The 27,888-nt window shown below is 50.3% G+C and overlaps 1 protein-coding gene across 1 annotated transcript in view; it reads right to left on the reverse strand.

Annotated features, from left to right (window-relative positions):
* NFKBID (NFKB inhibitor delta) overlaps nucleotides 1-27,888 on the reverse strand; it is a 66,264-nt gene that overhangs the window by 6,052 nt on the left and 32,324 nt on the right. Inside the window, exons 4-8 of the mRNA XM_069641077.1 lie at nucleotides 9,774-9,920; nucleotides 9,030-9,084; nucleotides 6,213-6,370; nucleotides 3,102-3,218; nucleotides 1,448-1,612 (exon numbers count right to left, since the gene is read on the reverse strand). Coding sequence (XP_069497178.1) covers nucleotides 1,448-1,612; nucleotides 3,102-3,218; nucleotides 6,213-6,370; nucleotides 9,030-9,084; nucleotides 9,774-9,920 — 642 coding nt within the window. The remainder of the gene's footprint in view (nucleotides 1-1,447; nucleotides 1,613-3,101; nucleotides 3,219-6,212; nucleotides 6,371-9,029; nucleotides 9,085-9,773; nucleotides 9,921-27,888) is intronic.

A 27,888-nucleotide genomic window follows, 5' to 3' on the forward strand; every position in this document is an offset into this window, starting at 1 on the left:
CGTGGTTGTAAACCCTCCTGAGTGAAGGAAATTCCATAGAACAGGTTATTTGAGGCACACTCTTGTTAAGCGCAATCTATCTCGCTCAGCCCAGCTGAAGTTCTCCCTTTTTCCCCACGCGCACTGGCAAACAGATGAAGTTGCAGTGGCTCCAGGGCTCTGCTAGTTCAGGTTGCTGGCAGCGGCCGGCACAAGTATAAGTGGCATGACTAATGGGGCCCAGCCACCTTGTGGACATGGTCATGGCACTGCAATGCTGGTGAGCTCTACCTTCTCATAGAGCACAGGGGGCAGGCAGATTGCTGCAGTCCAGCCCTTGCCTGAGGTTCCGAGACTGAGCTACTCAGCAGCCACAGGGAAAGACCAGCCTCTGGTACACACTGAAGAGGCATTTAGGTGGAATGCAAGAGCAGCTAAGGCACAAGTTTATTCAAACTTGGCTTTCTCACATTTTCCTTGTATTCTACTCCTCCCCTTTCTAATCACACCCCCTTGGCCTCTCGCTCCAACTCTTAGTAAACCTTTCCATTATTGGCCCCATGTATGGTTTGGTTCACTTTCGAAACTAGATCATGAAATCCACTTTTTAGAACAGGAAGTTTCAGCACATTTTTATTACATTCTTTTCATAACTTTATACTTCTGAAGGATCACGGCCCAGGAATGAGATGCAGTCTCTGGTGGGCAGCCTCACTGGGCTTATTTACTAGTGGGAAGCCTGCATGGGCAGTTGCCAAGCCTGCCACTCACAGCTCCAGATAGTCAAGAGCCATGCAGCCTAAGATAAGGCAGCTTACACCTGCCGTCAAAGTGTGAGCGGAATTTTAATTGGACAATGGCCAAGAGCAGATCCATCCCATGAAAATGCAGATCCCACTCGGTCAGTACATTTCAGCTGCATTTTAATGTCCTTTAATGGCCTTGATTGGGCCAATGTAGTTTTTGTACTAATTTAGGTTTATAGGTCGTTTGTTGTTGTGAGCGCTCTGATGCCCACAGGCTAGCCAGGCTTTGGTGCTACGTAAATAAATAAACAAATGACTAATTTCACCATGGCTGCATAAGGCTGGGTCGGACGAGTACTACCTCACTACTTCAGCACTGCCTTAAATCGTGCAGGGGTTAGGACCCTTCAGCCCATTAACTAGTGCATGACTGATGATGGGGGAACAGCAAACGTGTGGGAAATGTTCTCTGGATTGTTAACACTTACTGGCATTCCCCCCCCGCCCCCCCAGTGCTAAGGCCTTTTTTGGTGATTTTGGTATATCGCCATATAATACCTTCTAACATTTTCTCTTTCATTAACCCCTTAAGTGAGGGACGAGCTATCTCGCCCTTGGCAACAGGCAGGTAATCCCAAGGACGAGATAACTCGTCCCTGGCACTTGAGGGAACCTGAGAGATGAATAGGTGGAGATTGCATGAAATGGTCTTTTCAGTTTACCTGCTCCGCTGCATCTCCAGGGGGCAGCAGATGAATAGCCTGTTCATTCTCCAGGTTGCGGATGCTGGCATCAGCCCCATGGTCCAGCAGTAGACGAATGATCCTCTCCTGAAATGGGTGTCCATTCAGGCCTGCAGCCATGTGCAGGGCGGTGTTGCCATGAGCCTGCCAAGAAATGGAAAATGGGTTTTCTCCAATCACGAAGCAGAATTTATAGTGGGGAGAGACGACGATGGGGAGGCGGCCGTGGCAGAGGTTGACGGAAGGAGAAACAGAGAAGAGACCAAGAAACGCAGGCAGAGAAGTCTGAGAAGGTAGTGCAGAGGACTTGTGTGAATATAGTGTAATGAGGAGATGGCAGAATGAGAGAGGAGACAAGGTGAAGGCGGGAAGACAGACTCTAGGAAAAAGAGTTGGGCACTACAGCAAAAAAAGATTAAAGAATGGAGAGAATGGGCGAAAGAGTAATAAATGGCGCTGGGGAAAGAAGAAAGAAAGCATAGACACAGTGGATAGGAGACGAACGTGATGGTAGATGGGGATTTTGAGAAAAAGATGACCAATGGCAGAGAATATATTGGCAGGATATAAAACCGGTACAAATGTCCTATTGGGGAGGGCTCACAGCCAAAAGAGCAAGTTAGGTCAGCATTTTTTTTTGTCAGTAGTGGATCTCACACAGTGTTGGATATTTTTCAATCATTTGGGTGGTTAACCTTAGAAAACTATCTGGATTGCCGCTTCCCGATGATGCCCAAAAAGGTAGAAATAATTACCGGTGTCTAGGCTTGCTGCTAGTACTCTTCCTCATAGGGGATTAGCGTGGCACAATAGCTAGTCTCCTCTGGAAGGGACTCGAGAGCTAAAATGTGATGGAGATTCTCCAGATTGGGTTTAAGACCACAGAACAAGTGGCTTTAGCTTTGGCCAATTCTCAGCACATGATTTCCTAGAGTGTCGGCTAACATTGGCAGGTGTGACATTTCCATTGACCAAGTAGGTCTAACCCAGCCGTCGGCTTTCCCGACAGGGTCGGTACATATCACGGTATGACCTTGGTGAATAAAGGAGCCGATACTTCAAATTGCCCGATTCGGGTACTCTAGTAGCAACTTTGCAATCTCCTAGGCACTGCAGGTCTATCGTTAGAGTTCCGCCTCTATTTTCTTAACACATTAGTAAGAAATGGAAAGCTGCTTGCGAGGCACAAGTCTGCATCCGGATGTTTGTGCAAAGAAGAACAGAGGCCAGCGGCCACGTGAGGAGGGAAATTCTGGGAGTAGGAAAGGGGATTGGGAATAGAAAGAAGGAAGGGAGCTGTGCAAAACAGAAGGCCACACCCAAAGAGTTTGGCAGCAATGATGGATGGAAAAAGAATAGGTTACAATGGGAATAAGGGTTCAGGAGTCGATCCCAAGAGGACCTGATGCATGTTAACATGGCTTGCCAAACAAGCACACGATTAAGGGCATTGACGTGTTGCCAGAACCTTGCCTACGTTTGCCAAAAAGGAATACCTGCCTCAGCCACTCGGCTGACTGGCTGATCTATGGATAATAGATCAGCCAAGCAGGTCAGTCTCTCTGGAATGCCGGCATGGCGGGGGCAGAATCAGGCCACTCTTTTTGTTTTCATTTCATCGCAAAGTACTCACCTTCATGTTCACAAAGCTGTGCCGGTCCTGCTTGGGCAGCTCCAGGAAGAATGCGATCATTGGCAGATTTCCATCTTGCACGGCAAAATGAAGCACAGTCTTGTTGCTTTTGATGTCCTGGTGCAAAAACAATGGAAAAGAACAGATTAAAGCGGGCACATTAAAAGGTGACATCCCATGGTAAAGCACAACAAGCTTAACAGGCTCCTCCCCCATAGTTTCTGGATACCCCAAAAGCTGGGACGGCAAACATTTAGTGGGTCGAAGATGGTTGGGATTTAAAGACTAATCGTAGGGTGTAGATGGTAGGCAGGGTTGGGTAGAAAGCGAATTTGTGCGAGTGGTGGGCCGGTTGAGAACAGTCAATCTTCAATCTTTTCTGTCCCAGAGAGATCTGCATGGATTGCTGATCCAAGAAAGACACTTGTTTAAAGGGGGCTCTCTGCTGCTCAAAGGCCTACCTGGAATTGGCTTTGCATACCTACGTCAGTAGCTGCATTGATGTACAGTCAAACAGCCTTTAAGATCCTTTTGTCACGACTGTATGATGGTTCTTTACTTTTAGTTGTTCATGGTGGGGTAGAGCAACTCCTGTGTTCAGGCCTCTGCGAGGTCCTGAAATCTCTGCAAAGTGTGCTTGCTCACTTATGGTAACGTTCAGCCTCTCTTTCTCTCCTTCACCAAAGATCTAAGAGGGTTCATTACCAGTAAATGGACTACACAAATATTCTTTCTATTGCCTTACATTATAGGCTGGATATTTGTAGGCAGGAAGGCGTTGATAGGCTATGAACGGGTGACGTTTGCCATTTGTGGGTGGGAGACAACTGCTAGGTTGTAATTGGTTTGTGCTTTGTATGTGGCTTGGATTTAGTCAACGTTAGTTGAATGGACTTTGGTAGGATGTAGATGGGTCGTATTAGTAGAGGTAAGCAGGGTAGGGGTTATAATCCGAGGTCTGCAACCAGAGGATCGCCAGATGTTTTGGGCTATGACTCCCACTATCCCTCATCATAGACTATGCCGGCTAAGGCTTTTGAGAGTTGCAGTCCAAAACATCTGGAGAGTAAAGGGTTGCATATGCCCGAGGTCAGGTGGACCACCCGTGAAGACCTGCTCTCTAATCTTTCCTCCAGCCTTCCTTCTGTCCTCATCCTCCTTGACCTCTCCTCTGCACTTGGCACAGTCAATCACGCCATCCTGATCAACCGACTGTGTGAGAACCTGGGCATCACAGATCAGGCCCTGGCATGGCTGACCTCCTTCCTCCTGGATCGACCTTCCCAAGTCCCACTCGGATCCTTTCTCTCCACATGTGTTATTCCCCAGGGCTCTAACCTCTCACGCTTCAATGTCTACCTGGCCCCTTTGGCCCACCTTATCTCTACCTTCTACTCTAACTTTGTGTTATGCGGATGACACTCTGCTCTCTTTCAGGCTCCCCTCAGACTCATCTTCTCCCTTGCTCATTCCCGACTGTCTATCCACGATTCAGGATTGGTGCGCCTCCAATGATCTCTGCCTTAACTCTCTCGCTCTGACCCTCCTTGGGTACTCTTCCTTTGCTTTCCTGTGAGGCAAAAATCCTAGGTGTCATCTTCGACTTTACACTCTCCTACTCTCCTCACATCACAGATGTTGCCAAGAAGTCCCACTACCAGCTGCTCCTCCGAGGTATTCTTCCTTTTCTTACTTTCCCCCAGATGCTCACTGTCTCCAGAGCTCTGGTTCTCTATAGGCTGGAATACTGCACAGCCTCTTTCTCAACCTGCCCTCTTCCACTCTCCACCCTCTGCAACTAATCCAGAACAGGACTGTGAAGCTTATCCTTGGCCTCAAGCCCAGGGCCCGTATATCTACAGCCCTGTAATCTCTCCACTGGCTCCCGGTGGCGGCAAGGATCAGGTTTAAGACCCTTTGCATTGTCCACTAGGCTTTCTGAGGCCAGGCCCACACTACATCCAACGCTTTATTTATTTTGCATTTTTAAAGCGCCCACAGCCCGTGGGCATCGAGGCACTGTTCCAGGAATTGTTTGTATTTCATTGCGTGATTGTTTTTTTTTTTGTCTTAGTTGCGTTTTTATAATGCGCTTAAACACCCAGAGGATTCTAAGCGCGGACCTGGGGATCGAACCTGTGTTGCTTCGTGTCGTCTTGCTTCCAAGGTGAGCACGTTGCCACTGAGCTACCCTCCCGGAACGCTCTCTTCCAAAATATCTTCCTTCTCAAGCCCTTTGCTCAGCTACCTCCAACTATCTGAGGGTCAGACACTTCCACAGGCAGAGAGTGGGGGTAGATCTATCTCCTTTGCAGGTGCCTCCCTCTGGAATGGTCTCCCTGCCCCTCTCAAACTTAAGCCGGATCACCTGAAGTTCCGGAAGCAGCTCAAGAGCTTCCTTTTCTCTTCTGCTTTCTCTCTCACGCTCCCCCGCTGACCTGCCTGCTGCCCCAACTAGTCGCTGGACTACCCCAAATCTCACAGGTTATGAGTCCTGCATGATCAGTCTCCCCTGCACTGCTTCAGGGCCTAGCACACACTTAGGGGCTGTAACATCTACGGTCCCCTGCTTCTTGGCACTTACCCAGAGCACTGCTGCTCTGATTGCACTGCCCCTTCCCTCACCCTTGCACTTGCCGCCCCGCACCTTAAAGTGTCGCACTTGCGCGGTCTGAATGAATCAAGGCCTAATAAGATCGCTTGTCTCGTCTTCCCTCCCTTGCCTTGTCACGCCCAGAAACACTTGTGTACAGGTGCGTTATAAATGTCATGTCATATCATTGTTTGTTTAAAAGATTAATTACATGACCGTTCAGTTTGGCTGCTTTAAGCAATTCAAGTTTACATGTTTCTGTTATTGTAATTATAAAGAGATAGACAGCAATTCTATCATTTGTCAGCCACTCTATTTCATTCAAGATGTAGGCATTCCATCTTTTCACTTTCAAGGCGTTCACATAGGGCTGCTGAGCAAAGTGAAGATAAGTATGGTGAAAAATATCACACTTTCAAAAAAGGTCGGTGGCACACTGGCACGATGAACACATGGGTCACCTGAAGACAGTTCATGGTCAAGGACAGGGGACCATAAAAAGGCAGGTTGATGCATACCTGGCTGGCATAGTTGGCCCCCAGGAGCAGCAAGAGCTGGATGCAGGTCAGCGTTTCCTCGTTGCGGAGCTGAACTGGACCTGTGGCTGGGCACGTGTCCAACAGCTCGTTGAAGGTGGCATTCTGTGAGATGATGGCGCAAAGCAAAGGGGTGAAGCCTGAGAGTGGATCAAATCACAGAAGGTGAGTCAGGCTTCTGATATCACACAACTCGCCAATAAGGTCAATTCATCACAGCAAGGAGATGCCATTACCCCCCCCCCCCCACCCCTGCCCCCAACCAAACCAACAGCAAAATCAATGTTTACATACTACTACTTCTTTACCTCCCTCTGCAGACTCTACTCTGCAGGCTAGACTAAGGTGTCTTCAAGTTGGCCCGCCTCAAAAGAGCTTGGGCTGAAAACGCAGCGACATTCCACACCCTACACCCTTCCATCAGTGCCTCCTTTGCCTAATGATAGAATATAGACCTGTGCGATCTCCCGATTCCAAAATGCAATGATCATTCTGCACTCCAGAAAACAATAAGCATTGCTCGCTATGCATTGCGTTTCTGTTCTCGATCATTCCTGTAGGTTACGTATGGGACACAATAACATACTATGGGGGACCCCAGGAGGTTTGATAACGCAGCAGGAGGGTTATCCCTGGTAGAACGACCTTTAAATATAGCAGACCTTCCTGGACTGCTGGTGCTAGTTGGATAAAAATAGATCTAGGCAAGGAATTTGAATCGACCTTGAGTGTTTCTTACATACATTGGTTATTGTTATTAAATTTATTTTAGAGGTCATTCACCACAGAACGTCAAACACACATCTTTTCTGAATACTGATGTGTATACCTCATCTTGGAGAAACTGCACCTGTAATGAACAGAATAGCACTGGGCTGGAAAACTCTGAAACAGGTGAGGGATTGTCTCCTTAAAAATTACTACCCAGTGCTCGAGAGGCTGTGTGGGCACCAATTACTGTGTCACTCACTCATATGGGGAACCTCCTAGCAGTCCACACTGGGCAAAAGGGAGGAAGGGGCGGGTATTGTAAGCAGGGCCTGACTAGCCTACAAGGAAATAGGGCAATGCCCAAACCAAAAACGGAAAATGCTAGCGTGGGCCAATTTTTTTGGTCAAAGTGGGACACTTTTGTAACCATTGTGGGCCAGTTTGTTAAGTTAATTCACCATGCAGCCAGTAGTTTTGACCAGTGTTACTGAATTAATATTCTTTTTAAATTGCACAATTTGAGCAAAAAACTACCTGTTAGGTACTACTCAAATGGGTTGTCACAAAAGGAACGAATTGCCATTTGCAACTGTGGGCCACATTTTCATTGGTGCCTGCGACAATGTTATGCCCCAGTCCGACCCGATAGTAAGACCTGTTAACACTCCCACAGCCATCTTATCTTTTCACTTCCCTTCTTTCCCTCATCCAAGAAGGGGTAAGGACTGTTCATTTCATGACGCCCCCCAACAAGCACCACTTTTCAGGATTCAAGAACCAAACAATGAAAGGGGCAGGAATGGAGTTCAGAGCCCTTGCCTTTTCAGAGGAGCCCTAGATTGGGACTGGGGCATAAAATCAGTCCAGGCATCAATGTAGTGTGAAGCACCCGTTCCAAGGGCTGGAATGGGTAGTAACGGCCTGGCAGCCCAAACTAAAGGCCCGAGCTAAGCAAGGGCTTTTGCCAAGGTCCTCGGGCCATTACCACCCCTTTCAGCCCTTGGAACGGGTGCTTAATGCCATTAGCTAATTGAAAGTATTTTCAATCCGTGAATGGGGTGCCTCGTGGCAGAGCCCCTCTTCCCTTTTCATGGCAGCCACACGCAGCAGAAAAGGAAGGAAGCAGCAGCTGGCGGCACTCACCACCGCTGCCACAATGAGGCAAGTGGGGAGGGGGGATGTTTTAAACATGGGTCGGGTGGGGGGAAAGAGGGCAGGCAGGGGCGGCAGCCATCAGGCAGCTTGGAACGTGGACTGAGATCACTGGTTTCAGCCTGCGTACCTAGCCACCTGATTTACTGGCTCCCCCAAGCAGGATGCTAATGAAAACATGGCCCACAATTGCACATTACAACTCATTCCTATCCAAAGGGAGTGTTGTGTTAATATATATATTGCAAATAGTTCATGTGAAAACCTATCTGCTCAGTAATATTGGTTACAACTAGAGTTGAAGTGGTCCATTCTGGCCAAAAAATCTGACCCATACTAGAATCACATGCTGGCACTTTGGGCATTGCCCTCTGGGCCAAATGGAAACCTGAGTAGTCCCCCAATATTTCCTTATGTCATTTGTACTACAGGACCCTCCACCCCATCCAGAACCCACAACACAAAACCCGCCAATACCTTGTACTGCCCTTCAAAATTAAAGGAGCAGCTGCAACCTCTGCACAAACATCAACCTTTCAAAATTGTTTTGTCACTCACACTGAAGAAACACGTTTGAACATTCCACAAACCCCTCCATCTACTAACACTGAACGCAATACCTCCTTCTAGAAGCAGCAGGTACAGCCTCCATGCACCTCTCAGCCCATAATGGGGGAGCGGGCCCTTATACTCGGAAGGCTCACTGAACACGGTTCATCCAGAAGCCCTGTCCCTGTCCTCTGGCTCACCCATTGGCACGAGCAGCACAGAGCTCCAGCTCACCCGGAGTACCCGTCAGTCACACTGGAAGAGGTACATGTGAAACCTTACACCCCACCTCCCATCAACCAAACACCACTTTTCAATTCCTGTTTGGGACCCTGCCCATTGAGAGAATTTCTTGATTTGAAGTAATATTATTAGTAATATCATCACCTTCAAAGTTCCGGGCTTCTATGTTGACATCCAGTGCCCTTCGTGATATAATGACCTTAACCAAGAAAATTAAAAAAATTAAAACACAGTGTTAGTAATTAGGTCTCCAGAAAGAAGATAACTTGCTATTGATAATTCTAAAATGGTCGCTCTTTCAAACTAGGTTAGGCCCCTGGATAAGTAAGTCAGTCATACAGCAGAATATAGAAATGTTTATCAGGATTCACAGTTATAGCCACCAAAATCCAAAACGAACTCAGTACTGGAGACACTCCGAACGTTAATTGAATGCTACCCTGGTCTCATTTTCGTGAGGCCAGATTAATATATGAGCAATGGAAAGCGAGTGTAAAGTTTTTTTTTCATGCTTTGAGGCTATTCATGGTCCCATGTCAGCAGACACTTGAGCTGCCCTCCATCATGGTCTAATGTTTGGTCAACCCTACAGCTGCCCTCAACATAGACCAACGTTGGAAAGCATAAGAGCAATTCTTCTGCGGTGTATGAATTTGGGGGGGTCTTGGAGGATTTTGATGATCATGGGGACAGATAGAATTTGGGTACATTTAGGACCTATCATTTTGATATTGTTAACTGAACTGGCAATGTAAGGGATTGATGGAATAGTCCAGGAATACAAATGTATGCTGGGCATCACATGTGTAGGAAGCGTATTGATATTTGGTATTTTTGGAGAGACTCTGCTTTGTTCTCGACCTCACAATGAATAAGTGTAATGATCACCTTTATAATGTTGGGAAACCCATAGGTCGCTGCCAAGTGCAGTGCTGTCTGCCCTTTCTGATCTGCTGCATTAACGTCGGCACCAAGGGTGATGAGGTCATGGACGATCTCAGGCTGATTAGCCGTTGTAGCAACCAACAGAGGAGTCTGGGGGGAAAAAACAAGAAGAAAGATGTCATCTAATAAAGGGAAGTTTCACATGTCTATAACCTTGAAATTCATCAAGAGCGTAATGCAGACTCATCTATTTGCTGTAACCATGTGGCACCAATCTCTGACTCTCTAGTAAACTTACAAATCTTCCCCCCTTCCCCATCTGAAATTTGGTGAGTAAGCACTCTATAGAATTTAGAAATATATTGATCAGTGGATATTTGTCTTCCCCGCGCGGTGTCCCTCTTACCTCCTGAGTTCCCTGAAGCAGGGACTCTTCCTCTTTTCCCTCTTTGTTGGCTCACTGAAGTCAGATCACTAATTGTCTTTCCACATACACTTCACCTTTGTGATTTCTCTTTGCTGCCCATACTCTGTCTCTCCCTCTTACTCTCCCTTCTGCCATCAGATTCATCTATCCTTCATTCGATTATTCCTTCTTTAGGAACTTTTCCCACCTTTATTCTCCTGCTTCATTTACTAAATCCTTCCCTCGCTCCTTCTCACTGGTATGCTTGGCCTCTTCATTGGGACAAATACCCACGCACCATGTGACTCTGCTTGTCGGGTTTCTCTTTCGGGTATTCTAGTTTACAGAAGTGTAATCAGAAGGAGACTGGCCCGAGAGGCCTCCAGAGGAATTGGGCAATTTCCCAATTGGTTGGGAGAGTAGCTCAAGGGCAATGCACCCCCCTTGGGAATGAGATGATGCTATGCAACATTGGGTTCAATCTCTAGTCCAGCGCTTGAAAGCTGGTATGTGCAGCATTCAGCAGGATATAACTCACCAATAGCATACATAAATACTGCTGATAGGAAGGGGAAACAATCAGGGACATTTTGAGACTTTCCAGCATGTGAGCCTTACCTGTGTCTGATCCTCACCTATTTTAATCATAAATCTCCCAATTTCACTGTGGAGGGGTTTGCCTCGTTCCCTCGAATTGCTTCACCTTTTTGGCTTATGTATCTTCCTTTGGGCATATTGGAGTATGGTGGTAACTGTAAAAACAGTCAGGATTTCAGAAATATGGTCTGATTTTTCCAGCCCATGCTATTATGAATACTGAGGTATTTACCTCGGGTGCTATTTTAGAAATACCCTATGGGATAAATACTAAATGATTACTAGTTGAAATGCAAACACAAAATACCAGTTTTTACCTACATTTAAAAGGTAGATGTTAAAAAGGTTTTCCTGTCCATGCTTGATTAAACGTTTTGTCCAGTAAGTGAGGAGATATGCCTTTCACCTTCCATTTATGGTACAAAAAGATGAGGGGTATAAAGGATGAGCATTAGGGATGCTCTCGTCCTCACCCCCTTTGGTGCAGGAAGATGCACAATGCAAAGAAAGATACATACTGACCCTTTTGTGAACCACTAGTGTACTAGACATTCCCATCACTTAATCCAGGGTGAAAGTGCATTGGTGTTACCAAAAATGTAATTTGAGATATATGAGATATTTGGGTCTTTTGGAAACATTGCTGACAATGTCACCTTAGTGGCAGGAAAGTCATATTGAGAGTGGCCTGCATAGAATACAGCATGCTCTAAAAATAACTACCACATTCTGTATTTCTTTAGAAAATACAGAAGAACTCATAATGACCATGGTTTTTTCTTTAATATATTCTAACAGCTGAAAGAAGACCAATGACTTTTCCCCACATGATGCCACTAACCTCAGAGATTCTACCTCAAAAATGTATCCTTATGGACTGATGGAGGTGTCATTATCACGGGATAATGACCTGCCACCAAGGCTGAGGGTCCTAAGAGGGGGAAGGGGCCTTATCCCAAGCGATAATGATGACCCCTCTCGACGTCTATACGGCTATAAGCACATGATGGTAGGAGCAACGCACGTTTTGGAGTATTACTGGCTAAGTAAAACAAAACATTACTTTAATAATGAGTAAAGTAAATAGGAAAACTGAGTTCGTAAACTAAATGTGGTTCTATTTTGTGGTATTTAAACAACAGCATTTTTAATGCAAATTTGCTTAAGCTGGAGTAATTTTAACATGAAAATGCATGAATTGTCATGTAAAAGTAAATGGTTGCTGTATAAGAAAGTGAACACATTTTCCCCATGTTTTAGAATGCTCTTTGGTGTGTTAAGTAAGATGTTGTAGCGAGAGAAAAAAAGGTCCACCCAGATAGAAAGTGTTATGTTTAAATAAATCTTGCCTGGAAATTGCATTATTGTTTCCCTGTCTTCTTTTGAACACAACACAGTCAATACCAGTAGTTATTGACTGCAGTCTGAACATTTTGATTGGCTCCAGAAAGGAAGTCAATAAGGATCTCCATGTACTAATTCATTTTAGTTGCACCCTCTTCTTCAGGACCTAGACAGAGGGCCTCATTAGGACCCAGGCGGTAAGGGGTTTACGGCGGCGTAAACAGCGCCGACCCTTACCGCCTGATTCCGAGGTCCCTTAGCGCCATGGAGCTTTTAACACCTGCTTTTAGCAGGTGTTAAAATCCATGGCGCTAAGGGACCTTGTTGTTAATTACGCCACCGTAATTTACGGTGGCGTAATTAACGCCTTCCCCACTCCCATTATGCCCTATGGGGCAAAAATGGGAATGGGGAAGGGTAAATGGGTTAATGGGGTCTTACCGCCCCACTCACCTCGGAATGGGGCGGTAAGTCCGCCAACCACCATGGCGTAAACGTAGTTTACGCCATGGTGGTAAAGGTACGACCCAGGCGGTAACTTACCGCCTGGGTCGTAATGAGGCCCAGAGGGTGTACTTTAGGCCACAGCCACACCATAAAATCAGCCAAGCAAGAGCACAATCGGTTTTTAACATTTTGTAAAATGTTCTCGGGGATCAAAAGCAGTGCACATCCTTGCTGACAAACTTGCCTTCTTATCAGAATTATGTCACGTTAACTTTAAGATATCTTATATAAGGGTTCCTGGTAAGCCTTGAACGCCCAGGGATAATATAGATAAACAAAACGCAAATCGTCAAGGATGTATTGTGTCACACTCCCCTCTTTTTTAGTTTGTTTATAGCCAGTACAATAACAATGTTTAATTTTTCATAAAAACATCTATGGTACCAACAAGCCCTGTATAAATCTATCTTTACAAAGAATACATTTCTAAACAATTCATTTGTACACATTCATTTGGCCAGACAAAAAAGGCATCCACACAGTATTTTATACACTAATACCTACATATAGCTTTTTTTAGACACATACAGGGTAATTCATAGAATTTCGCAGAAAAGTGTCGCAAGCGGCTGGCGCAGAGTGTCCGCGTGCGATTGTCTGCGCCAGGCACGTGCGCTAAAACCGATTTTCGCGCACAGCGTATTCATGGATTTTAGGCTCCCAAACCAGCCGTGGCGCAGAGTATCGCAGCGACCCTGCAGCAGCGCCAGTAACGCCCCCAAGAACGCCCTCGCGCAAGGAAAAGCCATCAAAATCGCTAAATCATCGCAAAGGGCTGCGCTAACCCTGGACCAGTTTACAGGGCTGCCAAACAAGGAACGCAAAGCGGGTAACGTGCATATCAGGGGTACGCGTGAAGTTATACACGCGATTAGCCAGGGTACGTGTATTTCAGGGGTGCGCGGGAAGTTCCACACGCGAATAGCCTGGGCGCGTGTATTTCAGGGGTGCGCGGGAAGTTTTACACGCGATTTCAGCAGGGTACGTGTATTTCAGGGGTGCGCGGGAAGTGCGACACGCGAATAGCCTGGGCGCGTGTATTTCAGGGGTGCGCGGGAAGTTTTACAGGCGATTTCAGCAGGGTACGTGTATTTCAGGGGTGCGCGGGAAGTTCCACACGCGATTAGGCTGGGTGGGTCCTCTCAGGTGTTCCCTGTACACCCTCGACGGCCCCTGCAGGCAGCCCACAAAACAGGGGACTACCCTGCACACCTGCTCATGTCCCCCTGCACCCCCACCCCCCAGCAGTGCAGGGGCAGCCTCCACCAGGCCCCCACCCATGTCTCCCACCACCCCCACCCCCCAGCAGTGCAGGGGCACCCTCCACCAGGCCCCACTCATGTCTCCCACCACCCCCACCCCCCAGCATTCAGGGGCACTCTCCACCAGGCCCCCACTCATGTCTCCCACCTCCCCCACCCCCCAGCAGTGCAGGGGCACCCTTCACCAGGCCCCCACCCATGTCTCCCACCACCCCCACCCCCAGCCACCAGGGGCAGCCTCCACCAGGCCCCCACTCATGTCTCCCACCACCCCCACCCCCCACCATCCAGGGGCACCCTCCACCAGGCCCCCACTCATGTCTCCCACCACCCCCACCCCCCACCATCCAGGGGCACCCTCCACCAGGCCCCCACTCATGTCTCCCAGCGTGCTACGTGTATTTCAGGGGTGCGCGGGAAGTTCCACACGCGAATAGCCTGGGCGCGTGTATTTCAGGGGTGCGCGGGAAGTTTTACACGCGATTTCAGCAGGGTACGTGTATTTCAGGGGTGCGCGGGAAGTTCCACACGCGAATAGCCTGGGCGCGTGTATTTCAGGGGTGCGCGGGAAGTTTTACACGCGATTTCAGCAGGGTACGTGTATTTCAGGGGTGCGCGGGAAGTTCCACACGCAAATAGCCTGGGCGCTTGTATTTCAGGGGTGCGTGGGAAGTTTTACACGCGATTTCAGCAGGGTACGTGTATTTCAGGGGTGCGCGGGAAGTTCCACACGCGAAAAGCCTGGGCGCGTGTATTTCAGGGGTGCGCGGGAAGTTTTACACGCGATTTCAGCAGGGTACGTGTATTTCAGGGGTGCGCGGGAAGTTCCACACGCGAATAGCCTGGGTGGGTCCTCACAGGTGTTCCCTGTACACCCTCGACGGCCCCTGCAGGCAGCCCACAAAACAGGGGACTACCCTGCACACCTGCTCATGTCCCCCTGCACCCCCACCCCCCAGCAGTGCAGGGGCAGCCTCCACCAGGCCCCCACCCATGTCTCCCACCACCCCCACCCCCCAGCAGTGCAGGGGCACCCTCCACCAGGCCCCCACTCATGTCTCCCACCACCCCCACCCCCCTGCCACCATGGGCAGCCCCCACCAGGCCCCCACTCATGTCTCCCACCACCCCCACCCCCCACCATCCAGGGGCACCCTTCACCAGGCCCCCACTCATGTCTCCCACCACCCCCACGCCCCAGCCACCAGGGGCAGCCTCCACCAGGCCCCCACTCATGTCTCCCACCACCCCCACCCCCCACCATCCAGGGGCACCCTCCACCAGGCCCCCACTCATGTCTCCCACCACCCCCACCCCCCACCATCCAGGGGCACCCTCCACCAGGCCCCCACTCATGTCTCCCACCACCCCCACCCCCCAGCAGTGCAGGGGCAGCCTCCACCAGGCCCCCACCCATGTCTCCCACCACCCCCACCCCACAGCAGTGCAATGGCACCCTCCACCAGGCCCCCACTCATGTCTCCCACCACCCCCACCCCCCTGCCACCATGGGCAGCCCCCACCAGGCCCCCACTCATGTCTCCCACCACCCCCACCCCCCACCATCCAGGGGCACCCTCCACCAGGCCCCCACTCATGTCTCCCACCACCCCCACCCCCCACCATCCAGGGGCACCCTCCACCAGGCCCCCACTCATGTCTCCCACCACCCCCACCCCCCAGCAGTGCAGGGGCACCCTCCACCAGGCCCCCACCCATGTCTCCCACCACCCCCACCCCCCAGCCACCAGGGGCAGCCTCCACCAGGCCCCCACTCATGTCTCCCACCACCCCCACCCCCCTGCCACCATGGGCAGCCCCCACCAGGCCCCCACTCATGTCTCCCACCACCCCCACCCCCCAGCACTGTGGGGCACCTGCCAGCAGGCCCTCGCCCATGTCCAACTCATATCCCCCACCACCCCCACCCCCCAGCACTGTGGGGCACCTGCCAGCAGGCCCCCGCCCATGTCCAACTCATGTCCCCCACCACCCCCACCCCCCAGCACTGTGGGGCACCTGCCAGCAGGCCCCCGCCCATGTCCAACTCATGTCCCCCACCACCCCCACCCCCCAGCACTGTGGGGCACCTGCCAGCAGGCCCTCGCCCATGTCCCATCCATGCCCCCCTGCACCTGGGTCCCAACAATCCCCAATCATGTCCGTAATGGCCATCCTCCCCTGCCAAAAGGCCCAACCAACTATCACATCCACCCACATATCAAAGGCAATTACATGTTACACACCCAATGTAAATAATGCAAATGAACACGTCTGTCACACACAATGGCTGCAAGTGAATGTTAAAACACCCAACATGACATGCATGAAAGCAATGAGATGATACGACACATTGAAGGATGAAAATAAAAATGTATTGAAAATCAACTTGAATGGAAATGAAATTAGAAAAACCACAAAGCAAAACAACAGAAAGAAGATGAATGTCCATGAAAAAAATCCAAGAAATCAAAAAATCCATAGAATAACTATTTACAAGACAATCCCGGGTCCATGAGCCCAACCAAATGAAACCTAACTATGTCAACTAACTAAAAACTGAACTATATACAAAAAAAGTGGTGCATTGTCCAATCGCAACCAAATAAAAAAAAAAAAATTTAGAGGAAACCTACCACTAACTATATAACTATATACAATGGCAGCGGGCAAGTCCTGCGGCTCACTCTGTGATGTTGCCGGCCAGGGCATCATCGAACTCCATGTCGATGTCCTGGAGGCGGGACTCTGTCCTGGCCCCGAGGTCTCGCAGGGATAACCCCATGTTGACCTCAAACTCCCTGCGAGCTTCCTCGAGGCACTCAGCCCGCCTCAACGCCCGACGCATGGAGAACTCCGCCCTGACCATGGTGAGCCGCTCCTCTTCCGCCCGCTGCCGCTCCGCACCTATCCGCTGGACCAACTGCTCCCACACGGAAGACACTACCATCCCTGGGTTCTCCTGCCCTCCGGCCGATGCCTGCCCCTCTGATCTTGATGGCCCCGAGCCATGATGCCTCCCACCTCGAGCCTGCTGCTGCCTCCGACGCCACTGCCTCTGCCAGCACGACGGCATCCAGGATGATGGAAACCACCGACGCCGTCGTGCACGTGCCCTGCCCGATGATGCCGTCACATCCTCCATCTGCTGGGGTCCAGTTGCTGTGTTGTCCACCCCTGCTGGACCTCTGACTCCCGACTGTGGCAGGGATGGGATCCCCACCGAGCTGGCTGCATTGGTCAGGGCAGCTCCACAGGGGGCCCTGGTGGCATCTGGGCCGGAAGACGGCAAGGAGAACGACTGGCGTATAGTCTCCACAGAGGAGGAGAGGGCCGCCAGATTGGCCGACACATGCAGGAAACCCCCGAACATGGCCGATCCCAATTGGGCCACGTCGGCACGGTGCTCTTCGTGATGACGTGCGTGCTCCTCCTGGGAAGCACGCACAGCATCACGAATCACAGCCGTGCGCTTCGCGACCCCAATCAGGACCTTCTCCACACGGCCAGGGGTCCCCTCGTCCGCAGGTGGAGGGGAGTCAGATGACATGGACATCCCCTCTACCTGCGGACGGGCCTGGGACGGGGCATCCCTGCTGGTGCAAGGTGGTGCACCCACAGGTTCAGGGACAGCGACATGCACAGGCCCCTCCACGGTGACCTGTGCTGCCTCCTGCCCCTGGACTGCACCACTTGCACCAGCAGGGATGCCCCCACCAGGCCCCATGTGCGCCTCAGTGGCGGCCTCCTCCTCCTCTGTGGAAACCACCAACCTGGATGGCTCCTCGCCGTCTACTGCCGTAGCAGGCCCCTGTGGGGGCTTACCCACCACTTCCGCTGCAGCCGTGGGGGCATCCCCGCCGCCTTGCTCCACAGCGCCGTCTCCGCCTTCTCCTTCACTAGCCGCTGCGTAGAGGGAGACATAGAACACAAGCATCAGGGTACTGTACAATGGTCCCCTAGACAGGAAGCAATAGCAGATGAGTGCCACTGTCAAAGTACACTTCCATCATGTCACACCACAACACATGTGTCAGTCCAGGCAAAACACACACAGTGACAGTCATGGTGCGTGCCATGGACATTTCAATGCATGTCCAATGGACTCTCGAATCATACAATGTAATGTGACTCACATGCATCATGGGTCATGCCTATCACATGCACACACTTCACCTCAGTCACATCCATCTGGCCCCGTACACCCCAATCACAGTGCATACAAGGATGACTAGGCTGCATCAGTGAATCTGTACATTGTCACAGACATGTGTCATGCATCCATGGCACTCACAAGTCACAGACACGCAGGTCAGGCACACAGACATGGATACCACATATGTATCTGGCATCAGCACCCATCCCTCGCCCCTACCCATGTCCAGGAACAGAGACTGCCATGCTCTCATGTGTGCAATCTGCACAGGGCTCCCCATGTCGCATTCAAACACATGCAACAACCGTGCGGTTCACACATTACAGGTCGCACATGCATTCCCATGATGTCCCTGCACACATACATGCGTACATGGCCTATGTCACACATGCAGGCAAGTATCAGACAACCAGCACACTGCATCATGCCCTGTCTCACACAGCAATGCTTGGCCACTTACCGCTCAACTCCAGACGGGTCTCCCTCTCAAGGACCTGGGCGTGGAGCGCTGGGTGTGCGCGTTCCAGGACCCTCAACTGGATGGAACTCATGCGGCCCTGGCCCCCCTCCACGAGGCGCCGGGCCTTCATGAGGGTCCTGGGCCTCAAGTCTTCCCAGCGCTTCTTGACCTTCTGGATGGTGCGGGTTGCCACCCCCTCCGCGTTGATGGCAACCACACAGTCGGCCCAGATCCTGTCCCGTCCTTCCTTGTTGGCGCGGGACGATCCGAAGAGGGCATCATACTGCCCCAGGACTTGCTCCACCAGGACACCAACTTCGGTGGCAGTGAAGCTGGTGCCCCTCTGCCCCTCTGGCTGGGGGTTGCCACTGGTGCCAGATGTTGATGTGCCCGACATGGCAACCCCAGGGGCAGGAGTGGGTGGGCAACTGGGTCCTGGGGCTGGGCTGTGGAGCGATGTTATCCGAGTCGGGAGTCTTCTGTTCCAGCAGGGGTGGACACTGCAACTGGACACCTGCAGATGGCTGATGTGCAGGCACCAAATGGCAGGGCACGGTGGCAGCAGGCAGGCAGGCAGCAGCAGATGGCACGTGGGAGGCTGCTCGGGGCACTGGGGGGCAGTAATTCGGCCTTCTGGGCAGGAGCATGGTCTTCCGTGTGTTTTTGCGTGGCCAGCTTGATACGGAGTGATTTGGCACGTGAAAATCCTGCACGTCAGCGTGAAAAACGAAGAAAGGCCCTTAGCGCGTAAGCGCGTCAGCACGCGTACGTGATTTCATTGGACCAAAGGCCCTTACAGCGTAAGCGCGTCTGTGACGTTTTGCGCACGGGCGTTGCCCGTACGCGATTTCATTGGACCAAAGGCCCTTACAGCGTAAGCGCGTCCGTGACGTTTTGCGCACGGGCGTTGCCCTGGCAGGGCTTGGTGATCCCGCGTGCCTTTTTGTTCTGTACGTGCTTTTCGTGCGGTGCGTGTGTTTTCCATCCGTTGGGGTTCACACGCTATTACTTCACAGCGGGTGTTGGCTACGCGTTCTTCTACACGCAAGGAGACGGTGAGTGGTACCCCGCTCCCCCAGGCCCGATCGCGTGAATAACTTCACGCGAACCCCTGAAATACACGCGCCCAGGCTATTCGCGTGTGGAACTTCCCGCGCACCCCTGAAATACACGCGCCCAGGCTATTCGCGTGTGGAACTTCCCGCGCACCCCTGAAATACACGTACCCTGCTGAAATCGCGTGTAAAGCTTCCCGCGCGCCCCTGATATACACGCGCCCAGGCTATTCGCGTGTGGAACTTCCCACGAACCCCTGAAATACACGCGCCCAGGCTATTCGCGTGTGGAACTTCCCGCGCACCCCTGAAATACACGTAGCACGCTGGGAGACATGAGTCGGGGCCTGGTGGAGGGTGCCCCTGGTGGCTGGGGGGTGGGGGTGGTGGGAGACATGGGTGGGGGCCTGGTGGAGGGTGCCCCTGCACTGTTAAGGGGTGGGGGTGGTGGGAGACATGAGTGGGGGCCTGGTGGAGAGTGCCCCTGGATGCTGGGGGGTGGGGGTGGTGGGAGACATGAGTGGGGGCCTGGTGGAGGGTGCCCCTGGATGGTGGGGGGTGGGGGTGGTGGGAGACATGAGTGGGGGCCTGGTGGAGGCTGCCCCTGGTGGCTGGGGGGTGGGGGTGGTGGGAGACATGGGTGGGGGCCTGGTGGAGGGTGCCCCTGCACTGCTGGGGGGTGGGGGTGGTGGGAGACATGAGTGGGGGCCTGGTGGAGAGTGCCCCTGGATGCTGGGGGGTGGGGGTGGTGGGAGACATGAGTGGGGGCCTGGTGGAGGGTGCCCCTGGATGGTGGGGGGTGGGGGTGGTGGGAGACATGAGTGGGGGCCTGGTGGAGGCTGCCCCTGGTGGCTGGGGGGTGGGGGTGGTGGGAGACATGGGTGGGGGACTGGTGGAGGGTGCCCCTGCACTGCTGGGGGGTGGGGGTGGTGGGAGACATGAGTGGGGGCCTGGTGGAGGGTGCCCCTGGATGCTGGGGGGTGGGGGTGGTGGGAGACATGAGTGGGGGCCTGGTGGAGTGTGCCCCTGCACTGCTGGGGGGTGGGGGTGGTGGGAGACATGGGTGGGGGCCTGGTGGAGGCTGCCCCTGCACTGCTGGGGGGTGGGGGTGCAGGGGGACATGAGCAGGTGTGCAGGGTAGTCCCCTGTTTTGTGGGCTGCCTGCAGGGGCCGTCGAGGGTGTACAGGGAACACCTGTGACCCACCCAGCCTAATCGCGTGTGGAACTTCCCGCGCACCCCTGAAATACACGCGCCCAGGCTATTCGCGTGTGGAACTTCCCGCGCACCCCTGAAATACACGCGCCCAGGCTATTCGCGTGTGGAACTTCCCGCGCACCCCTGAAATACACGTACCCTGGCTAATCGCGTGAATAACTTCACGCGAACCCCTGAAATACACGTAGCCCAGGCTATTCGCGTGTGGAACTTCCCACGCACCCCTGAAATACACGCGCCCAGGCTATTCGAGTGTGGAACTTCCCGCGCACCCCTGAAATACACGTACCCTGGCTAATCGCGTGAAAAACTTCACGCGAACCCCTGAAATACACGTAGCCCACTCCCCCAGGCCCTATCGCGTGAAAAACTTCACGCGAACCCCTGAAATACACGTAGCCCGCTCCCCCAGGCCCGATCGCGTGGAAAACTTCACGCGAACCCCTGTAATACACGTAGCCCGCTCCCCCAGGCCCGATCGCGTGAAAAACTTCATACATGTACCCTGCTGAAATCGCGTGTGAGACTTCCCGCGCACCCCGGTATACACGCACACGTATTTTTTGTCAGCGGGTGTCCGTGTTTGTGGGTACCCCTTTGCACGTCATTTGTCCTGGAGGGCCACAGTATAGGACATTCATCATGGGAGTATATAGGTGCTATTTGTTGGCGCACCTTTTGGCGCACATTTCTTACAGCCGCAGAGACGCTACCGCCTGCTTTCTTGTGGCGGTCGTGTTTGTGCCTGTGCGCTGGCTTGAGCGTGCGCTTTTTTGCCCTATTCTATTCCATGAATACGTGTTGTAGGCGAGCGTGTGGGCGTTCCGCGCACTTGTACCCTGTACTTCCCCCGTGACGCCCACGTTTTTGTAAGTTGTTCCCCATTCCGAGTGTTACGCCCGTGTTCCGCCTACTTTTGTTGCGTGCGCCGCGCTATGTGCGAATTTCGCTGTGGCCTGTGCGATTTTCGCTGTGACCTGGCGCACGCTGTTAGATGGCCTGTGCGCCAACGTGCGCGGCGCACTTTTTTATCGCACATCCGCTGGTTTTCTCGCGCACGGACTTCCATGAATCGACGTGCGCTGCTTTTCATGCGATTTTCGCACTTGCACTGCGATTTTCGCTATTCCACTGCGATTCGCACGTTTTTGCCCACTTGCGCCGCGCTAATTATTCCATGAATCGGCCCGTTAATCTGCACACTGATATTTACAGTCGCTTATTTCCAGTTCATTTTCTTTGTTATATAGGGCCTGTCCTAGTTAAGGTAGTGCTGCTGGTCGCTGTATAGGAAGGTTGACACAGGGTGTTTCGGCCGCCTTGTCACCAACTGCAGTGTCATAAGTGAGTGGCCTTCCGATGTCTCTCACCTTAAGATGTGTGGGAGACAGAAATGCATGGATAAGGCTGAGCCAGAGCCGAGCCAGGGGCTATGGCCTGGCGTTCATAGAAAAACATCTTGCAAGGAATATTTTGCATATCTCAGAATTCTAAGTCGTAAACGGATGAAAGATAGGGGCAGGGCTAGCACCCATTGTTTGGTGGGGGCATAGAGGACAACTTAAAAGGGCATATTGAGTGATTACCGATTGGCCTTTGGAGCGGCCACATGCATCAGTTTAACGTTTTCGTTAAATACTCTCATTTACTAACGTCCCACATTCCCATGTACAACCATATGTGCCAGCGACACCTTAATATGCCCATGCTTTGCTCAACAACATTAATCTGCATGTCAAGTAGCAAAGCATAACTGGTAGGCATACAAGTCCACAAAAACGAGTAATGCCCACAATTCACTGCCCACTTTTCCCATTTAATATCACTAGAGAGAAGCAGATAGTGATGAACCGCTTGTAGAATAGTTACAATTCATATTATTCAGCCATAGCTTCCTTCAGCACATGCCAGTTTGCATTCGTATACAGTATCTGTCCTTTCCCAACAGGTGGTCTTTGGCTCCTTTGTTTATGCCAGCAACAAAGGCAAAATTATTGTTATCCTCCTCTCAGCCTCCACCCACTCCCCGACCCCCTGACTGCACCATACGGGCAGACAAATGTCTCTGGAGTAATTATCACACTTTGGTCAAGGTGGTGCCACAGTGGTAAGGAAGTTTCTATACTTTTCACTAAGAAATGCAACATTTTAGGAGGGATGAGCCACCTAAAAACTATGGATGGAACAGTTAAGCCTTTGCTTGCATCATGAGGGTGGTGGGGGAGATGGATATGGGCAGGCCTCGGGCTTCTGATGCTGTCCTTTGGGTTTACTTCGCCCATAAACCAGTATAAAGGATATGCTGATGTTAGGAAACATGCTGTAAGAAAATAACTAGTGCTCTGCAGGATTACTGGGAAGAGTAGAGGCTAAACTCCCTACTCAGCCCCACACTTCTACTAAACGAGCAGTAATCCCAATAATAAAAGTGACAGAGCCTCTGCCTGAAGCGTATCCAGCCTTCACCTCTTTTGGTAATGTGGGCTGAGGGCTGTGTGTCGAATCAGAAGGAGGACACTGACTTTTAGAGGGCATGATGTATTTGTATTTATCCAAAAGAAGATAGAAGGCCTAACTTTCTCTATGACTATGGGTGGCCCCTCCCTACTTTACTAACAAATGTGCTTCTCAGTCTGTCGTGAAAGTCCAAAAGGAAAAAGTCAGCTGTTCAGAACTACCCTAATTGACCCTACCATAAATGGAGAATTACTCCCTTCTCCTTAGGGTATTACTACTACCAGTCTGTAGCATCCTTTCAGTAGAAAGAATTCATTACATATTCTATTTTGGATATCTTGCATCAGTCTTTGTAACTCTTCAAGGCGACTTGTAGTTTGCCCTTAACCTCAGAGTTCGCTATTTTGGTTCTTATGCTGGAATAGCCGTACTCTTGGCCAATAAAGATTTGTATTACTTTGGTCTGTTGGTCTCTTGTTTAACGTCTGTTGTCTGATTTCTCTACATTCAGGTTCACTATAATTATTCCTATTTATTTTCTCTTCATTTTTATATCTTGGTTTAGCTCTCTACCAGTTCTCCAGGGTATTGCTATCCACAATTGGCTTCTCTGGGTGTTATTTGTTTCTCTTATATTAGTTCCTCTTTTCTCCCCATAGTTTACAGTCATTTCCTTAAAAGTGACTTTTAGGCCATAATTTATACTGAGCCGATTTAACATATGGCTTATTTCTTGTTGTAGCCTGTACATCAGCGCTCAACTTCTCCTTCAGTTTTCTCATCTCTTGGCGATGTCCTTGTCCATACAAAAAGGCGTCAAGACACCCCATGTCTGTTGCTGCTTGGCAGTTTCAGCGACATTGCAGATACAGACTGTCCACCACAGGGTTCCCATGGTCTCAACCACAACCTAATGTTGGGATCCTGTCCCACTGCTGTCTCTTGCTCAGTTGGCCACCTGGCTTTGAGTGTCTCTCTCCCTCCCTCTCTCTCTCTCCCTCTCCCTCTCCCTCTCCCTACGGTTCCCATCTCAGGATTTCTCTTGCTTGGCAGGCACCTTGGGTATGGCATTCCAGCATCTCGCTCTCCTGGTTTCCCCTCTCCGGGCTTCTCGTGCTCGGCTGGCACCCTAGGTCTGGCATTCTAGGCTCTCTCTTCTGTCCGCCTCTCTCTCTCGTGTTCCTGCTTCAAGCAAGATTCAAACATTCAGGATTGTCGGCTTGTGTTGATTCTACCTTCTTCCACCTTCTTCGTGTCTCTGTATGCCGGACGTCCATTATTTAACCTACTCGTCCAATTGCATGGGACCTTAAGAATTAAAGGGACATGTTTTTTGTCAGTATGATTCTGGCATCTATTCAGTGTCTCTTCGTCCCAGTTGTTAAACATCTTTGTGGGCCCCGTAGGCGATAAGGTTGTTATCTCTAGGGAGTTCTTCACTGTAACAGGAGTCCTTGTCCACAAAAGGGGGAATCTCTCCCGGCAAGATCCCCTTGCCTCTACCCCCATGGAGGGTATTGCAGAGCAGGCCCATGTCCCTAGCCTCACAGGAAGGGGCTCCCCCTTGGGGAGAAGAGATTAATTCCCCCGATTTGTCACAGCAGGGTAAATCTTCAGGTGCATTGTGAGCTGTTAGCAGTAGCAACCCCACCAACCTAAGTACACTTTTTCCAAAGTAAAAGAATGTCCAACCAAGGTTCTATAGACATATAAACTTTAACTCGAACAATAATATGCAATCAACTCATTAGAAAACCCTAGAAAACCCCCAACACAAAAAAACACAGAAAATATAGACTTTTGCAAAATGGCATTCTTGGTAGATGAGCAGGGTTGTTCAGGCAATAGACTGGCAGCAATGTCTATTCAAGTGTGTGTCTTTGAGAAAAAGGTACAGAATTGGGGCTTAAAAGTCACAAAGGTTTTACTGGGGGACAAGGCTTCTTCACAGTACCTTTATTCTTGTCTTTGACACTTAAAACCAGGGAGCTGAGCATCTAAGCACTTTTTCCACGGTTGAGATGTCATTGATACATTCCATTTGATACAATCTTACTGACAGTCGGCATTGAGTCGGTTTCAAGGTGCAGTGTCCAGCTGGGTCAAGTCAGCATCCAAGAGGGCGAGGCGATGGTAGCAGTCAAGTCGGTGGCGAGATGATGGTTCTTCGAGGTCAAGTCAATGTTCGAGATGAGCAAGTCGATGGCTTTCAGCATTTGAAACGGCTTGGGTCATTTGCTCCCAGAATGTCGAGCCAGTCATTGGGTCAAGGGCAGTCGGCCCACCTCAATGAGGCAAGCTAGCATCAGGATAGCTAAAAAAATTGAAAGCAGTTTGAATGTTTGTAGGGGGCCAAAAGCAGCATCATGGGTCATATTGTGACTCGAAGTGTGTTGAACATGGAAGAACTGTCTCTCAGCCATCTAGACATCTCAATACAATGAAACAGGGTTCTTGACCTGCAGGGGACAGGGTCCTGGTTCTAGTGAGCCGGTAGTGGGGCCTTGTCCATAGCAGTTCACACATAATATTCCATGGGATGGTTAGATGACAAAGCTCTCCTCGGCCTTGGATATCATCTGTCTTCACTTCTAAGGAAGAGGATTTTAGAGCCGGCTGTACTCCCAACAGATGTCCAGTTGAATCCTTGTCTTTGTAAGAATCCAAAGATGAATCAAATAAGGAGGTGCCTCCTTCTTATAAAGGCAAACTGTCACAGGGGATTGGTCCAAAGCAAGCCTGATTTTGGTGTCCAGTCTGTTGTTATAACCAATGACCCTTGACTCCAAACATCATAACCATAGTTCCTTGTGCAATAAGAAATGGTGGGACAGAAGTAGTAGAGAGCCCTAACAGAAATCAAGATGAAGAAACCCCTCTCTCATTCTATGTCTCCATTCTAGATACCCTAATTCTGCCCGTTGCCATTTTTGCTAACTTCAAAGAGACTCCAGTGGTCAGAACCCATATGTGAGTGATGCTTTGGTATATCAGGGCTGCCTTTGATGCACCCATTACCAGGAGCTCTCTTGGTGAGGTTTCCTGTGTCCTGAGAGGAAGGTGTTGACCTTCCAGCAGGAGGATCAAAAGGCATATGCCTGGCTTTTAATCAAGAGGGCAGCTGTGGAGACAGACAGACAAGACACTAATACACATCAGTCCTGTCACAGCTGGGCCCTGCTCTCAGAGCCGACACTAGCATGATATGAAATTGTTATGGCTGTATCATTTTTTGCCCTCAGTATTCACCATGCAGACACCAGGCATAGCTTAAATTAAAAGATGCATGTGTCACCAGACTGACTAAATACAACTATTAAGTTTGGAAACAGAGGTGCAGAAGATTAAAACTTCACTTCTGCCTGTTGTCCCCTTTTATTCCAGCAACTGTCAGGAATGCACATGTGCACTTTGAACCTTCCCTGTGCCACTGCAGGGCTGGTTCTCACAGCAGACTGTTGCAGCAAAGAAACGTGTGCACTAGAATATTGGCTTGGAGCAATATGAAAGGGGTGTCTGATTAGCAGAACCAGAATTACCTGCATCAGTCTATGAAATGAACATTTAAAAAAAGTCTAGGGCTTTAAAGCTTTGCAGGTGGGACCTAGAGATCCACCAACCTTTACCCCAGCCAGAGGCACCTGCACACAATCATAGAGCATTAATTATCCCATTCATGCACATACTCACATGGGAACTGTAGAGAAGCAGATGTACACGTCACTCATGGAACTCACCCCCTCACCTCCGTCATATTGGAAGAACAGCAAGAAAGCACTTTGCATGACACCAGGTATCACCCCAATACTGCATCAAAGATATGAAAGATGTTTTGCACTCAGACAACCGTACAGAAAGGGACCCTCAAACTGATGTGGTAGATGCAAGTATTTTGACACCAGTTGACATATAACTATAAGTAATGTCTGACAGGTGTAAAGTGATGTCATGAAGAGAATAGACGAGGATACACTGAAACGGTATATGAATACTTAAAAAATAAGATTTTGACTGAAGTAACAAAGTAAACGAATATGTGAATGCAAAGAAATCATACATACTAAGAAGATAAATGAGAAGAGATGCCGTAGATTTAGGTACACAGAATGCAAGGTAGATGAGATATATACAAGCTTGCTAAACGTAGAAAACATAATGCGGGTAAAGCAGCCATTTCGGAAGATGGACGTTGTGTTTGTATAATAGTAAGCTAAAAGCCCCAAGAAGAGAGATCAAAGCTGCAGAACAGATAGGCACTAAAATACAAATGTGTGCAAGAACAAGGAATATTGGTTTGGCTCTAGATCAACATCTACTATCACTACCCACCTTATCTACCGCCTGCCAGGAACAATCACCACCTTTGAAAATGATCCCTCACCTGTTGTCAAATAATACTAAAAACAACTCACAAGTCATTATTCTAGGAGACTTTAAGTTAGGATTCCAAGATACCAAAGACTCCAAAGCCTGGGCCCTGAAGGACACCATCAATGAACTAGGCTTTGCACATTGAATATCCACATCTACCCATAATGAAAGGTAGAACCTTGGATTGGTTAGCCGACTTAAACTGCAACGTTGATATCCTCTCCAACACCCCATGTGCATGGACTGACCATCATCTAATCACATTCACCATCAAAAACTCGCCATC

This window comes from Ambystoma mexicanum, chromosome 1p (genome assembly GCF_040938575.1).
Source record: "Ambystoma mexicanum isolate Mex_15411 chromosome 1p, UKY_AmexF1_1, whole genome shotgun sequence".
In the NCBI taxonomy this organism is placed as follows: Eukaryota; Metazoa; Chordata; class Amphibia; order Caudata; family Ambystomatidae; genus Ambystoma; species Ambystoma mexicanum.